Source organism: Pseudoliparis swirei, chromosome 13 (genome assembly GCF_029220125.1).
Source record: "Pseudoliparis swirei isolate HS2019 ecotype Mariana Trench chromosome 13, NWPU_hadal_v1, whole genome shotgun sequence".
In the NCBI taxonomy this organism is placed as follows: Eukaryota; Metazoa; Chordata; class Actinopteri; order Perciformes; family Liparidae; genus Pseudoliparis; species Pseudoliparis swirei.
The window spans coordinates 11438436-11454555 of NC_079400.1; the positions used below are offsets into that span (position 1 = coordinate 11438436).

Genomic DNA, 16120 nt, shown 5'->3' on the forward strand with positions numbered 1-16120 from the left:
GAAAGTCTGTCTCATGTCAAATTTATATCGCTGCTTTAAACGTTTATTTAAGTTTACCTCCAAAAAATTACATTTTACAAGATTACATTTGAACACATCATGATAATGTTATAATTAACCTTCATCTAATACTCTTTACTTTGGGAGTTTAGACCCTGTCCGTCTAGAGCACCCCAACTAAAGTACCGGCACATTCTCAGAACTTGGCATCTTGGTGCTGTGGTATTGGTTCTTATGGTATTATTATATGTATATATTCTTGTCTGTGACCTACGTCCGAGTGTGCAGATTCATATAGTGAGCGGATGACCGGAAACAGAGAGGGGAGGAGACGATTGAGGAGGCACATTAGAATTTTGCCTGAGCTGATGATGGAGGAAGGAGGAGGGATCATTAAGGGTGGATGGGAAAGGTGGTGGAGTTGCCCACAGATACACACAGATTCAAATTGTGACTAGACATGCGAGGGGTTAGAAACCAGAGCCTCGTGGACTTGGACCCAAGTCTCAGAGACTTGATGAACGTTCCACATTGAATGGGAAGTTTCACATTTCAACTAATACTCCTAACGGGAGGTTGTGATGCTGACGGGTGAGCGCATTACGTGATAATCCATCAAGAAGTTGCCTAATTTGACTGAAGAATTGTCAAAAACTGTAAGGTTTACTCATACTACTTATATTTGAAATAGAGAAGAATAAAACAGCTTTGCATTAGACAAGCTGGAACTCATCTCGTTCCATTTCTTTCGTCTTCGGGGAGCTCGATGCTCCTAACACTAACCCCCGATTATTTTCGATTGGAACGATCTGAAGCGCCGCGCTCCCGCACCGCCCGGACGTTGCATGTGGGTGGCTTCGTCACCAGAGACCGATGTTCAAATCCCCTTCCATTTAGGTCAGGGGAACATGGTGTTTTTGGCTAAACTGAATGTTTGTTTGTCTTTTTCACACCGAGCCGGATCACAATATCTCTCCGAGAGCCGAGATCGTTTTAAAATCTCTCTTTTTGCCAAGTTCCCTAAATTGTTAGCAGTTAACGTATACAAGTGTAATCATTGTTTATTGGCCGGTGAGACGGTATTCTTCTGCAAAAGGGCAAAAGGTAGGAAAACAAATGAAATATTTTTTATAACCAAGCATTTATTGAGCAAATACATTCTTTGTGTGTGTGTATGTGTGTGTGTCCCATGCTGCTCCGCCTCCAATGGGTCCTTCAGAGAGCTTTGGCTCTTGCCATGCTAACAGATGGCCCCTCGACTTCCCGAGCAGGCTGAACAGCTCGACGCTGCAGCCCGAGCGAGCGCTGGCCGGGTCAGCCCCCTCATGAATAAGACAGACTTCACTCTCTCGTCACATTCTCTCATCACACTCTCGCACCCTGAAACAGTCATCTAACTATCAAGGAGGACAGCACACCTCGGGCCACTGCCAACAGCGTAGGCATTCTCACGATGTCTGTTTATGGCCGTCGACGCTTTCTGTTCCCACCAGTCAAACCGTCTCAAGCTGCCCTCTGGAGATGTTGACCCTGAGGACCACCTGTAGGGAAACGAGAGGAAAAAAAATGTTGTTCATCTGCGACTGATTCGACATCCACACTGATACGTCTGTCCGTCCACACGGACGGTTCAGCATCCTGTTCACAGTTAAGAGGGACCGGAGATTTCTTTTCCGAGGGGGCCGAGGGCGAACTGTCGATGCTGCACCTTTCTGTTTGTGTTCTTCACAGAAGAAAAGGGATATGTGATCGAGGCGTTTCGACTCAGGGAAGGACAAGTGGTGACCGCTGAGAACCAATCGAGTAGCGATCGCGGGTGTTTACGTCATAGTGTCTAAACTTACGCCCGTCCACACCACGACGTAAACGCCAGAGTTTTCAAACTTAATATATGCGTTTGAAAATGGAAACATACTGTGTGGGTGTGGCCTTACGAAACGTACTGTGTGAGGCGTGGCCTTAGAAAAACGTACTGTGTGGCCATGGCCGTAAAAATTTACTGTGTGGGCGTGGCCTTACAAACATACTGTGTGGGCGTGGCCTTACAAAACGTACTGTGTGGGTGTGGCCTTACAAAACGTACTGTGTGGGTGTGGCCTTACAAACCTACTGTGTGGGCGTGGCCTTACAAACCTACTGTATGGTCGTGGCCGTACAAAACCTACTGTGGGCGTGGCCTTACAAAACCTGTGTGGGCGTGGCCTTACAAATCTACTGTATGGTCGTGGCCGTACAAAACCTACTGTGGGCGTGGCCTTACGACTGTGTGGGCGTGGCCTTACAAACCTACTGTATGGGCGTGGCCGTACAAAACCTACTGTGGGCGTGGCCTTACAAAACCTACTGTATGGGCGTGGCCTTACAAACGTACTGTGTGGGCGTGGCCTTACAAAACCTACCGTGTGGGCGTAGACTTACACACGTACTGTGTGAGCGTGGCCTAACAAAACCACACCGTTAACGATTATTGTTGTTGCGACGCGCAATCACAAATCTTGCAAGTCCGCTGATTCGGCGCCAACAGATCAGTACCCAGCACGGTTTGGCCACTCTTAGTTCAGAGCCATGGTCGGGACAACAGTTTCCAATATACTTAGAGCTCAGTCGGCCCGTATGCACCGTGCACCGTGCACACTGCTGTCTTGTTTCATGATATAATAAGGAAAAAAAGCTAATAATTGGTCATATTTTGAGAGTGATCTTCAGGGCGTAAAGTACTGTTCCATACAGCGTTTTGCAGTATTTTGGATATTCCTTGTTGGTGAGTTCACTCCTGCATTCAATTGAGCATAAAGAGTAAAACACAGTGGAATATGCTGAGCGGAGCCTTTTTTTACGTAGCATTATATTCTTTGAAACAGAATTATCTTTGCTAGTACATGTTATGTCTTATTGCAAATTAAAAAATTCAAAAATTAACCAAGTCATAACAAGTGGTGAATTGACTCTGCTCACATTAAACCTACACTACCGTTCAAAAGTTTGGGGTCACTTAGAAATGTCTTTATTTTTCAAAGAAAAGCACTGTTTTTTCAATAAAGATAACATTAATCAGAAATACACACTATACATTGTTAATGTGGTAAATGACTATTCTAGGTGGAAACGTCTGGTTTCTAATGAAATATCTCCATAGGTGTATAGAGGCCCATTTCCATCAACTATCACTCCAGTGTTCTAATGGTACATTGTGTTTGCTAATCGCCTTAGAAGACTAATATCTGATTAGAAAACCCTTGTGCAATTATGTTAGCACAGCTGAAAACAGTTATGCTGGTGATATAAGCTATACAACTGGCCTTCCTTTGAGTTTGAAGTTTGAAGAACAAAATTAATACTTCAAATATTCATCATTATTTCTAACCTTGTCAATGTCTTGACTATATTTTCTATTCAATTTTCAATTCATTTGATAAATAAGTGAGTTTTCATGGAAGACACGAAATTGTCTGGATGACCCCAAACTTTTGAACGGTAGTGTAATTGGAAAACTCCAGTTTTACATTAAGGATTATAGACTTTCGCCATTAGCAAATACACATCTTTTTGAAACTTTATTAATCCTAAATGCAGGTCAGACTTTCTTTGAGGTTTGCAACATTTTCCAACCTTTAAGTCCTCCCCAAAAAAGTGTAAATCAGAAGAGTGAGTTTACAGGTGTGCCGATAGTGGAGTCAATGTGGCCGCCGGGTTCTTAATGGAGATTCATAAACCCTCATCACCTTGAGGCCGGTAAACAAAAGTCCTTTCATATGTTCTGCTGTTAATCTCTGTTGTCACTACACAGCCAGCAGTCAACAACAACAACGTGAGGATAATGGGATCACACACACACACACACACACACACACACACACACACACACAGACATCCAAAAACATAAGTGTGGATAAATACAAAGTAGCTTGACATTCCATTAATCGCTGTTCTTCATCTACCGGCTCCCTCACACACACACACACACACACACACACACACACACACACACACACACACACACACACACACACACACAGACACAGCCAGTGCCAATCCTCAGCTGTATCTGGGTCACAGCTAACAGAGATGAATCTTACAGAAGTTTTCTAAATTGCTCCCCTTTCCTTTTTTCTTCTGTTCCTCTGTTCCAGAGATGTGATTAATTACACACCCGCCCTTTAGAAGGGTGGTGAATAAGGGGGGTGAATAAGAGGGAGGGGGGGGGGGTTCATAGAGGAGAAAGAGTGATGTAACTTGGCCAGAAAGTCTCAGAGATGGAGGAAAAGGCGAAGAAAAAGTGTACTGCCGCAAGATGTAGGTGGCAGTATTAAGTATTAAGTCAATGTGATACATTTTTCATAACTTTTAGGGGTCAGCGTGCGACCGGAAGCCTCGTTGATAGAACTGCTCGGGGAGTGCCACTCTGCGTCTATAGGTTTCATATCAGAGAGCGCTAATGAAGCAAATTTGCCTCCTGGGTGGCATTAAATATATACGGGCCGTTGACGGATATGAACTGTGACAGAAACAGAAACTAATGGATGACGTTGAAAAGGCAAAATCGAAACTAATATACGGGGCTAATTAAGTTCATTAATTTCCACAGCAAGCGGAACGTCGTCACATTAATAATTGCTGTGAAAGCTCAGACGGCATTTTGCGAACTTTGATTGAAACGCTGTTTTGGGAAGGAAAAAAAAATAATCTACCCCGACAACTCGGGAAGATTTCATCTGGGGTGCTTTCACCATGAATATTTCATCTGGAGAAATGTCGAGGAGAGAACGGCACGGATCGGCGGTCCGCGTCTCACCGTAGCGTGAAGCTGATGGGAAGGTCGTTGGTTTGGTCCTCAATGATTGGACGAGTGGTGGCAGAAGGTTAGAAGGTGAAGTTTTACACCCGACCAAACTCCAATGGCGACCGGACCAATGGCTGTCGAGATGCTTCGCTCAATTCCGGTAATATCAACCTCATCACTCGAGGCGCTTGGCTTTATTCTTTGGGATCCATGAGGGTCATAATTACACACAAATGTCACAGCACTGAGATGTTCCTTTAAAAAAAAAAAAAGATGTTCGACAACAAATGAGACGAGGACGAGACGGACCCTACCGCGTCATAAACAGACTGTTATTATATCGACGTGCACAGTTCAGTTCATTTGACTGCTAATTAAATAGTTCATAAGAAAATACTCAGATCCTTTGTTGGTTAAAAGTTGACAAGATGATCAAATATGATCAAGATTGACACCAAGGCCATGGGGAACTTGTCTTTTCAATGGGACTTTTTGTGACAACCCCCAATGGGAGCGAGTCAACATTAGCATGCGGTCCGGTCCTCCAGGATCCGACCTCGATGTCGTAGAGAACACTACATTTAAAAAAAGATGTCTGACAAAATAAACACTACGTTTGGTGTTGGAGCAACGGAGCGACCACCAGGCCGACAGCGTCGTCATCCCTGAAGTCGAGCTGCAGATACATTTTGAGTGAGAATTATTATTCCAGTTCAGCCGATTTCAATGCGCAGCCTCAACTCCCCTCGGCTCTCTCTCTCGAGTTTCCCTTTCCCATTTCCCACTATCTCATTTGACCCTTTTCTGAATCTGTTTCTGATGGATATTGGTACAGAACTATATTTGGGTTCTTACACTGGTCGCACCAGCGTGTCGTCCTCATCCTTCAAACATGTGCTAATTTCCTTTGTCTAATCTATAGCTTATAGGTTTAAAGCTTTTCAAGGCGTTTTATATTGTTTTCACTGACGAGGTAAGAAGAGATAAAACGGGTCCAACTCAGGACCTGGGCACTTCTAACCGAGGGAGTCTCGGACATTGAGATCATCTACGAGGACTTCAGTTGGGTCTCAGTTGACCGGCGCCGCGTGGACATCGCTGCTCTGCGTGTCGACCTGGTGACACACCTCGTCATTATGCTGTTGAAAAGCTTCCCATCGGTCTGTAGCTCGTCATCAGTGTTATCCCTGTTGCTCCGCCCTCCACCCACGCCGTCCAATCGCTTGCCTTCACCATCCAGTCCCCCATTTCAATTGGTCCATCCTGCTCAAGTATGACTCAGAAAGAGGTGTGTCAGTCTACTATGTGAACCAGCACTGTGTGTGTGTGTGTGTGTGTGTGTGTTTGTGTTTGTGCGTGTGTGTTTGTGTGTTTTATCATGCCCTGTCATTTTGAATGATGTCATGTTTCCTTATTTCTTTGCCTGTTTTCTTCTGGACTCCCTCACACACACTCTCTTTTCTATCGTTTCTCCGTGTGTCTCTCTCTCTCTGCTGGATATTTAAGCGAGGCAGCAGAGCACTCTGGAGTTCCAGTTACATCTTTTCTTTTTAATTGTCTTACAGCGACTGTTTGTGTTGACAAATGTTTTTTTTGGGTCTTTTCTTTGGTTTTTTTAAGACTCAGTGTTTCCTGGATTTATAAATTGGACGTCCTTAGTCTTTGACAGACATCGACACATTTCTCCAGGCAGACACTGAGTCTCAAGGTTTACTACTGATCCATTCACACACATATCAGGAAGCGCTGTGCCAACGGCTGCTTGTTTCAGTAGTGGCGTTTTGCTTTTATTTTATTGTCTTTTTTTGCACTTTTCCTCTCTTTTTCTTTTGTATCGGTGAGCCACAGCAAAACAATGACGGGACCGCTGCCTGCTGCGGAGGAGGGCTGTGACTGCAGATCGGGTGTCAAGCGGAGGCTTCATAACGGGAGCGTGAGGTCTTTGTTCGGGCTGACGAGACGCTAACAGAGCGTAAAGATGAGGGGGCGCGGATCGCTGTTTATGTGAATGTGTGCGTGAAGGAGCTTCTGTAGCCGAACATTGAGACTGGTGGGTGGGGATGCGGACACCATCCACTCCACTGTGTCTGCTCTGCTGAATCATCAGCCTGGAGCATTCATGGCTATCACTGGTGACTTTAACCACACCACATTGGGTCTGATCATGACCTGCCAGGTATGTTCCTCTGGTGAAGAGGCTGCGGTGACCACCAGGACTGTGGACTGGGATGTGTTGTGTGGACCGGGAGGACATCAACAGTATGACCGACTGCATCACGGAATACATCAAGTTCTGTGAACACACCACCATCCCATCACGGACTGTGCGCTGCTTCCAACAACAAGCCCTGGATGAGCTGAGGAGAGCCCAGCGCCCTAAAGGTGAAGCTCAGGGAGGCAGGACTCCTACAGGAGGCTGCTGGCCAAACTCCAGCTGAACAACACAAGGGAGGTGTGGTCTGGCATGAAGCAGATAACTGGCTTCAAGGTGGAGGGAGACAGCCAGGGGCTCCTGGAGGAGGGCCAACGGCTGAACTGTTTTTCAATAGGTTCAGTTCACAGCCCTCCCCTCTCCACATCACACCTTCAACCTCAGCCTGAGGCTGGGGGAGTCAGTGCTGTGGAAGCTGGTCCCTGTCCCAAAGAAGTCAGCACCATCTGGCCTCAACGACTACCGACCGGTCGCCTCACCTCCCATGTGATGAAGGTGCTGGAGAGGCTGGTCTTGGCCCACCTCCGGGCAGGTGAAATCATCGTGGACGACGCCATCATCTCCCTTCTGCAACGAGCTCAATCACCTGTCACTTTCTTTGACTCCAGTGCATTTAACACCATCCAGCCACTGCTGCTGAGTGAGAAGCTGCGGTGGTGGTGTGACGCGCCACCATCTCCTGGATCACTGACTACCTCACAGGCAGACCACAGTTTGTCAGAATGGGCCGTGGCTGTCTGGGACGGTGGTCAGTGATGTTGAGCCCCACAGGGAACTGTTAACCACCTGCGGCTGAACGCCAAGACCAGAGAAATGGTGGTGGACTTCAGGAGGAAGGCGACAGCTCACACCTCTGAGTGTCCTGGGAGTGGATGGACATGGTGGAGGAGTACAAGTACCTGGGCGTCTCCATCGACAGCCCTGAACTGGAAGGCCAACATCAACGCAGTGTACAAGAAGGGATGAGTCGATCTTTTTCTGAGAAGCTCGATCCTTCAACGTGTGCAGCAAGATGCTGGAGTTATTCTACCAGTCGGTTGTGGCCAGTGTGCTGCACTTTGCCATTGTCTGCTGGGGGAGCAGCCGGGCGGCGTGACACCAGAGATACAGGAGAACATTCCTGCCGGCGGCTATGAGGCTCTACAACAGTTCACCTCTTGCCAGATCATTTATTCTTGTGTGTTGCTGCTACTGACTCGACAAATTTCCCTTGGGATTAATATCTATCTATCTTCACCATAAAGTACCCGGGCGTAAAAGCAGCCGCAGCATCCAACCAAACCACTGCTTCAGAAATGTCCAAATTTGAAAAAATTCACGCCAATATTTGATTAATTTCCATCCAGATCTTTGACCTTGAAGTGCACCGCTGCTGCTCTCACGGCCCGTTGCCCTGCCCCTTCTTTCACAGACACTCTTTTTTTTTACTACACTCTTTAAGTCCCTACATCTCATCCATTACCCGTCAGCCATATATCCGCACTTCTTACCCCAAATAGTCCAATACCCGTAAATCTCTGATGGAACTATCAAAACCCTTAAAGGCCTTCGGAGACATTCAGAGGAGAAACCATTGCACAAGTATCGAAGCTGTAGCAGAGTCTTGTGTTGTTTTGAGATCGATGGCGAGGCCCCTCCTTTCCATCGGAGTAGCTGGCACAGCTTCCTTTCCACCTCACCGCCGACCGTAGACACCGCCATGTGATCACCACATTCTGGTCCAGACCCATTCTCCACATATCCAACCCAACCTGCACTCACCCACACCGTCACAGTGCTGCACTGTGCCTTTTCCTACTCATCGGCAACCACAATTGAGGACCCCTTACCGTGTCTGTATTTCCCAACAAAGACCGCCTCGGAAATGTATGGAATATGTTTTGGAGCGTGGCCGCGTCCAAAAGCAACTCCCAGGCCCGAATCTCCAGCCCTCGACCTCCTCCTCACTCCCAAAGGTGAGCTCAGAGTAAGTGTCCAGGACAAGGTGAGTACACTGGAAGGGCAACGAAGAGGAACGAGGCTCTTGGGGTTGTTTTTGGACAGGGAATTATTTACTGTCTTTTGTTTTCAGTCACAAAGTCTTTCCTTCTTGCTGTCTGTTGGGCCTCAGGCAGACGTTCAAGGGGGGTTCCTAGATCTCCTCGTGTCTGTAAAGCCATCCAGGAAACATAAAACGCAACGTCCACGAGATCCAGCTGCTTTCGTCTCGGAGCGTCTGTTCTTCATCGGCCAACAATTCGAATGTAGTTTACAAAGAACGGTGGCCCAGATCAAGCAACCGTGATTTATGAACCACATGTGGTCTAGTTCCTTTGCACTCAGAGGAAAGTGTTTCACTGATGTGAAAGGGTCACGGGGGTGGGGGAAGGGGTTAAGTTGGTAAAAGAGCAACAACCTCACAAGACACCTCCACTAGATCAAGCCGAGCTCACGCCGGTTATCAGAGCCATCCTACTGACGCTGGACACTTTTTTCAGTTGTTGCTTGAAAAATGGCATAATACAAATAATAATATTAACGCTTTATAGGGCACTCATTGAAATACTTTGAAATTCAAAATGTCAACACTACAGTGCTATTGGAGGACATAATAACTATTTTACTGTTTTGTGACATTAAAAAAAATACATAATGCTACAAAATTGAATTAAATTAAAATACTCTATTTCTGTTCCATAGCTTCAGTATGTGCAGGGAGACGGCCTTTTATTGTGAACATAATCATTATTAATTTTTTTTAAAGTGATGTTGGGCGGCCCGGGTTGCATTTAACAAAAACCATGGGTCGCCTCCCGTCATCGTTAATTTTTTATGTCGGTGACTTTATGATAGATTTATCGGCATCGCGTTGCAGCGGCGGGACTACAGTCGTGTTTCTGAGCCACGTGTGAATCGAAATTTCATAATATTCAAAGTCACGTCAACAGCAGTCAGAATGGCAGCGGGATCCAGTGGACATTGATTACCAAAAAATGTAGATGAAATCTGATTGACCGGGACCCAGCATGAACAGCACAGCCTGTTTTTTGCGGGTTCATCCAAGAATACGTTTTTTTTGTTGTCACGAACACACAAAAAAAGCTTCCTATTGCAGATCCTAGAAATTTCGCAGTTATTGAACATAACGAGATCTAAGCCCCCCCCCCCCCCCCCCCCCAGGAGACGACTGTCCTGGCTCGTCTGTTTTCAAAGTGAAATATGAGGATGGAGGAGCAGAGGGCAGGCTACGCACACAAAACACTGCCGCATCAGCGAAGGAGAGGATCGCTGGGATGGGGGGGGGGGGGCTAAATGGTTTCCTTCATTCCGCTCGATATCTTTCCCGTATGTTGCTATCCTTTCTCGGGAAAAAAATGTAGATGCCAGGGGAGCGTGATTTAAAGTAGGAGGCGGCGGCGACTCCTTTCCTCAATAAGAGCGGCTCGTGCGATTTGGCTTCCTTAAACTTTCACCTTTCACTTTGGTTCCTTTCTCCTCTAGAGACGAGTTGAGCTTCAGCCAAAAGGTTTCTATCTCTCTCTTTCTTTCTTTCCTCCTCCCGTAACGTCTCACCCTCTTCGCCCCATCCATAATATTAAGTGTGAAACCAATCCGCCCTACTTACTTACTTAAGTTTTTTTTAAAACACATTTGGATGAATGGGGAGAGGAGGTGAAAGAAAAAGAGGCTGTTGTGTGTGAGTGTGTCTCGCCGATGCACCTGCAGACAGTAAGTAGAACAGAGTAAAATAATGTTCCGAAGATGATGGAGCATCCCGTGAGGAGGAACTCCCGGTGAAGGAACCAAGTTGTTGCGTTCAAACGAGGGAAAAACACCTAAGTGCCCCGATTCAAAGACAAGCCAGACTCTCCCTCGGCGCTTCATCATCGTCTACCCGGAAAACGTATCGCCTCGTTAATAAAAACGTCCGACAGGTTGAGGAAGTGTTGCTGCAGAGCCACAACAAAGCAAAGCGCCTCATCCGGTATCAGTGTGTCCTTTTTTTAAAAGCAACACCAGAGGCCGCGTCATATTCCCACTTAAAAAATGATCTTTCAAGCATAGACGGTCCTGAGCACACATGCATATTAATTCATTAAAATGGGGCTCGATTCAGTCAGGGGTCTCTATTCTTATTGTTCACCTGTAATGGGATAGGAAACTCTAATGAAGCCCCGCCCAGTTTTCTGGGTTCCACCCAGGTTTGATTTGCTGCTTGCGATGACGAAATCAAGTCTTCTGTGCCCGTGATTAATTAATTCAGGATATTATAAATATATATATATACACTACCGTTCAAAAGTTTGGGGTCACCCAGACAATTTCGTGTCTTCCATGAAAAATCACACTTTTATTTATCAAATGAATATAAAATGTAGTCAAGACATTGACAAGGTTAGAAATAATATTTGAAGCATTCATTTTGTTCTACAAACTTCAAGCTCAAAGGAAGGCCAGTTGTATAGCTTATATCACCAGCATAACTGTTTTCAGCTGTGCTAACATAATTGCACAAGGGTTTTCTTATCAGACATTAGTCTTCAAAGGTGATTAGCAAACACAATGTACCATTAGAACACTGGAGTGATAGTTGATGGAAATGGGCCTCTATACACCTATGGAGATATTTCATTAGAAACCAGACACTTCCACCTTGAATATTAATTTACCACATTAACAATGTATAGTGTGTATTTTTGATTAATTTAATGTTATCTTTATTGAAAAAACAGTGCTTTTCTTTGAAAAATAAAGACATTTCTAAGTGACCCCGAACTTTTGAATGGTAGTGTATATATAAATATTTGAATATATACACTACCGTTCAAAAGTTTGGGATCACCCAGACAATTTCATGTTTTCCATGAAAACTCACACTTTTATTTATCAAATGAGTTGCAAAATGTATAGAAAATATAGTCAAGACATTGACAAGGTTAGAAATAATGATTTGTATTTGAAGTATTAATTTTTTTCTTCAAACTTTGCTTTCGTCAAAGAATGCTCCTTTTGCAGCAATTACAGCATTGCAGACCTTTGGCATTCTAGCTGTTAATTTGTTGAGGTAATCTGTTGAAATGTCACCTCACGCTTCCTGAAGCACCTGCCACAAGTTGGATTGGCTTGATGGGCACTTCTTGCGGACCATACGGTCAAGCTGCTCCCACAACAGCTCAATGGGGTTGAGATCTGGTGACTGTGCTGGCCACTCCATTACAGACAGCATACCAGCTGCCTGCTTCTTCCCTAAATAGTTATTGCACAATGTGGAGGTGTGCTTTGGGTCATTGTCCTGTTGGAGGAGGAAATTGGCTCCAATCAAGCGCTGCCCACAGGGTATGGCATGGCGTTGCAAAATGGAGTGATAGCCTTCCTTATTTAAAATCCCTTTTACCTGGTACAAATCTCCCACCTTACCAGCACCAAAGCAGCCCCAGACCATCACATTACCTCCACCATGCTTGACAGATGGTGTCAGGCACTCTTCCAGCATCTTTTCACCTGTTCTGCATCTCACAAATGTTCTTCTGTGTGATCCAAACACCTCAAACTTGGATTCATCTGTCCATAACACCTTCTTCCAATCTTCCTCTGTTCCATGCCTGTGTTCTTTTGCACATATCCATCTCTTCTTTGTCTTGGCCAGTCTCAGATATGGCTTTTCTTTGCCACTCTGCCTAGAAGGCCAGCATCCCGAGTCGCCTCTTCACTGTCGACGTTGACACTGGCGTTTTGGGTACCATTTAAAGGAGCTGCCAGTTGAGGACCTGTGAGGCGTCTATTTCTCAAACTAGAGACTCTAATGTACTTGTCTTCTTGCTGAGTTGTGCACGGGGCCTCCCACTTCTCTTTCTGCTCTGGTTAGAGCCCGTTTGTGCTGTTCTCTGAAGGAGTAGTACACACCGCTGTAGGAAATTTTCAGTTTCTTTGCAATTTCTGCATGGAATAGCCTTCATTTCTAAGAACAAGAATAGACTGGCGAATTTCACATGAAAGTTCTTTTTCTGGCCATTTTGAGAGTCTTATCGAACCCACAAATGTGATGCTCCAGATAATCAACTAGCTCAAAGGAAGGCCAGTTTTATAGCTTCTCTCATCAGCAAAACAGTTTTCAGCTGTGCTAACATAATTGCACAAGGGTTTTCAAGGGTTTTCTAATCATCCATTAGTCTTCTAAGGCGATTAGCAAACACAATGTACCATTAGAACACTGGAGTGATAGTTGCTGGAAATGGGCCTCTATACACCTATGGAGATATTTCATTAGAAACCAGACGTTTCCACCTAGAATAGTCATTTACCACATTAACAATGTATAGAGTGTATTTCTGATTGATTTAATGTTATCTTCATTGAAAAAAACAATGCTTTTCTCTGAAAAATAAGGACATTTCTAAGTGATCCCAAACTTTTGAACGGTAGTGTATATATATTTTATAAATATATATAGGCCCCTGTGCGATACATTTTCAGTAATTATTGAGAAAAACTCCGGTTTCACACTTTGGAAATACGACACACACACACGCCGACTGCAACTCCACACACTCCAGGACGATTCAATTCAATTCAGTTCATTTGCTATAGCCCGATGTCACGAATTACAAATTTGCCTCTGAGGGCTTTACAATGTGTACACGGTGTGATCGTCCTCCGTGCTCTCCACCGATGGTGACCGTGTCCCAGATGGAGCTTCTCTCAAGAGAACACGTCCAATCCCAAAAGACGCAGAAATGAATTCAACACCAGGAATGGATCTGTCAATGGAGACTGCTTACTCAGCTCTCCTGCCTGGTTCACAGATACAATAGGGAAACCACTCGGCACACACACACACACACACACACACACACTCACACTCACACTCACACTCGTGGGAATCGTTCCAGCCGAGCACAGCTCCCGACCGCAGGAGCACACCTGGGCTAATTGGGCAGAGAGGCAGAGCTCACAGCACCCAAAGGACACTCGCGTTCTGAGTTTGTGTGTGTGTGTGTGTGCGTGTGTGCGACCTAGAGCCTCTCCTTCGCTAATAAGGTGATAGATGGTGCGAGCTTCCTCTCTCTTCCTCATCCTCATCCTCCAGCTCAGCCCATCCATCCAGCCTCTCTGGGTGGAGGAGAGAGGTGAGGAACAAAGTGATGGATGGAGGGTGGGGGGGGGGACTTTTCTCCCGTTATGTTCTCCTCCTGAGAGGATGGAAGTGAAAGAAGTAAGTGTGGGGGGGGAGGGGGGGGGGGACATGACGCTCAGAGAGACGGAGGGAAGAAAAATGAGAAATCTCTAGACAGGAAAGTCTAGACAGCAGCCTCCTCCACAAAGTATTTCATGCACACACACACACACACACACACACACACGTTCTCCCATCACACTCATTTAAGGGAGTCAATTTCAACAATTGTTGATCAGTGGAGGGAGATTTGATTTGATTGGCCCTGAGAGCAGATCAGAGAGGTCCTGAGAGGGCTTTGGACTCTCTCTCTCTCTCTCTCTGTCCGTTGTCTGACCCGCCCTCCCCCCTTCCTTCATGTTTCACAACTCTCTTTAAATATATCTTCTTCTTACTGCGAGTCAACCACCTCGAGCGACTTGAGTGAGAAGGAGGTTGTTGTCTTCCACTAACCACTTCTTTTGTTTTATAGTAAAGCAGCTTCGGAGGCTCCGGTCCTCTTGCACACAAGGTCTACTGTACAGTGTCCCAAGTCTATTACCTCCTATCTCACTGTATGGACGCTACCTCCCCATCCTCCACCTCCTCCCCTCTCCCCTCCCCCCACTACTTCCCACTTCCAACAGAAGCTCAGAGTAAGCCCTACTACTCAGATTACTCCCCCACTCGCCTGCTCATCCACAAGATGTGCACCAGCCACTACCTGGACCTGTTCATCACCATCATCATCGGGATCAACGTCATCACCATGTCCATGGAGCACTACCAGCAGCCCAAGGTGGGGTAGAGAGGGGCTCTTTGCTTTAACTCAATAATAATTTCAAATGTGTCCTGGAGTTTGTCTTATCGGTCACTCATGGCAACCACATGTTGGTCTTAGTGACATTTAAGTTTGGTATAGGATGAGGTTTGTCAGTAAATTCATTTTATTCTGTGTTACAAGGTTTCATTGTTGAATTCCAAATGTTTCAAAGCCATTTACACCACTCCACAAATACAATTCAGGTGAAATTATCAAATTCTGACACATTGTTTTGCTTTTTGGGGGGAGGGTGCATAAACTTATTGCCACAGAATCAGAAAATACCAGTATCTGCTTTGGATTTTAAAATGACATATTGGAATATTTGTTTCAAAACAGTTTAAACTCCAGGTTTATGGCTTCACGGTACTTCAGATTGTGTAATTAATGCTAGCTGTGCCACTGATGATAAACATGCCAATTATACAAAGAAAGATAGCATGTCAAAACGTTTTAAACTTGTTCTTTAAACAAGGGCGAGAAAGGGATTAGGTCAACAGAAAATGAAATAAAAATATGTTAAGAATTGGAAAAGCCTTGTGAACTATAAAAGAGAAGTCAAAATAATAAATATGAGATTATTACACAGCCAATAAAAGAGAGGAAGACAAACTATGCCACACCCAAAAGGTAATACAAATCATATGTGTCCTAAGTATCCACACCAAGGCTATGCATATTTAGGATGTATAGCTCATATGTTAATCGCCTCCAGGCAGCTGTTCCAGCTGGAATTTGTCTTTTGTCCTTTCAAAAAAGAAATATTTCTATGGTTTTAACATATTGTTGGCCACCTGCTCAGAAGTGATCAGAACCCTGAGGTGGAGGTAGAACAAAAGATGGCTGAAGGAGGTGGATGGAGAGATGCCACAAGAGGCCAAGTGGTGCAGTGTAAAAGAGAGGTGTTACCAGAAGAACATTAGAGGAGAATACATGTTGGTAAAGACATAGGAAGTATAGAACAGTGGGATTATCCTTGGGATGAAGGGAACGTTGAGTACAAGTTGTTCATGGAACAAACGGTTATTAGGTAGAATAGAACGTCTTTAGGTACAATAGAAAGTATATTGGTACAATAGAAGATTGTGAGGGCGGAAAAAAACAGTTCCTTAGGTACAATAGAAGGTTATTGTGTAGAATATATAGTTTTACAGTACAATAGAAGGTTATTGA

At 45.0% G+C, this 16120-nt stretch overlaps 1 protein-coding gene across 1 annotated transcript in view; it reads left to right on the top strand.

Moving 5' to 3' along the window:
- cacna1g (calcium channel, voltage-dependent, T type, alpha 1G subunit) overlaps positions 1-16120 on the top strand; it is a 146942-nt gene that overhangs the window by 108879 nt on the left and 21943 nt on the right. Inside the window, exon 25 of the mRNA XM_056429253.1 lies at positions 14772-14923. Within this exon, the coding sequence (XP_056285228.1) occupies positions 14772-14923 (152 nt within the window). The remainder of the gene's footprint in view (positions 1-14771; positions 14924-16120) is intronic.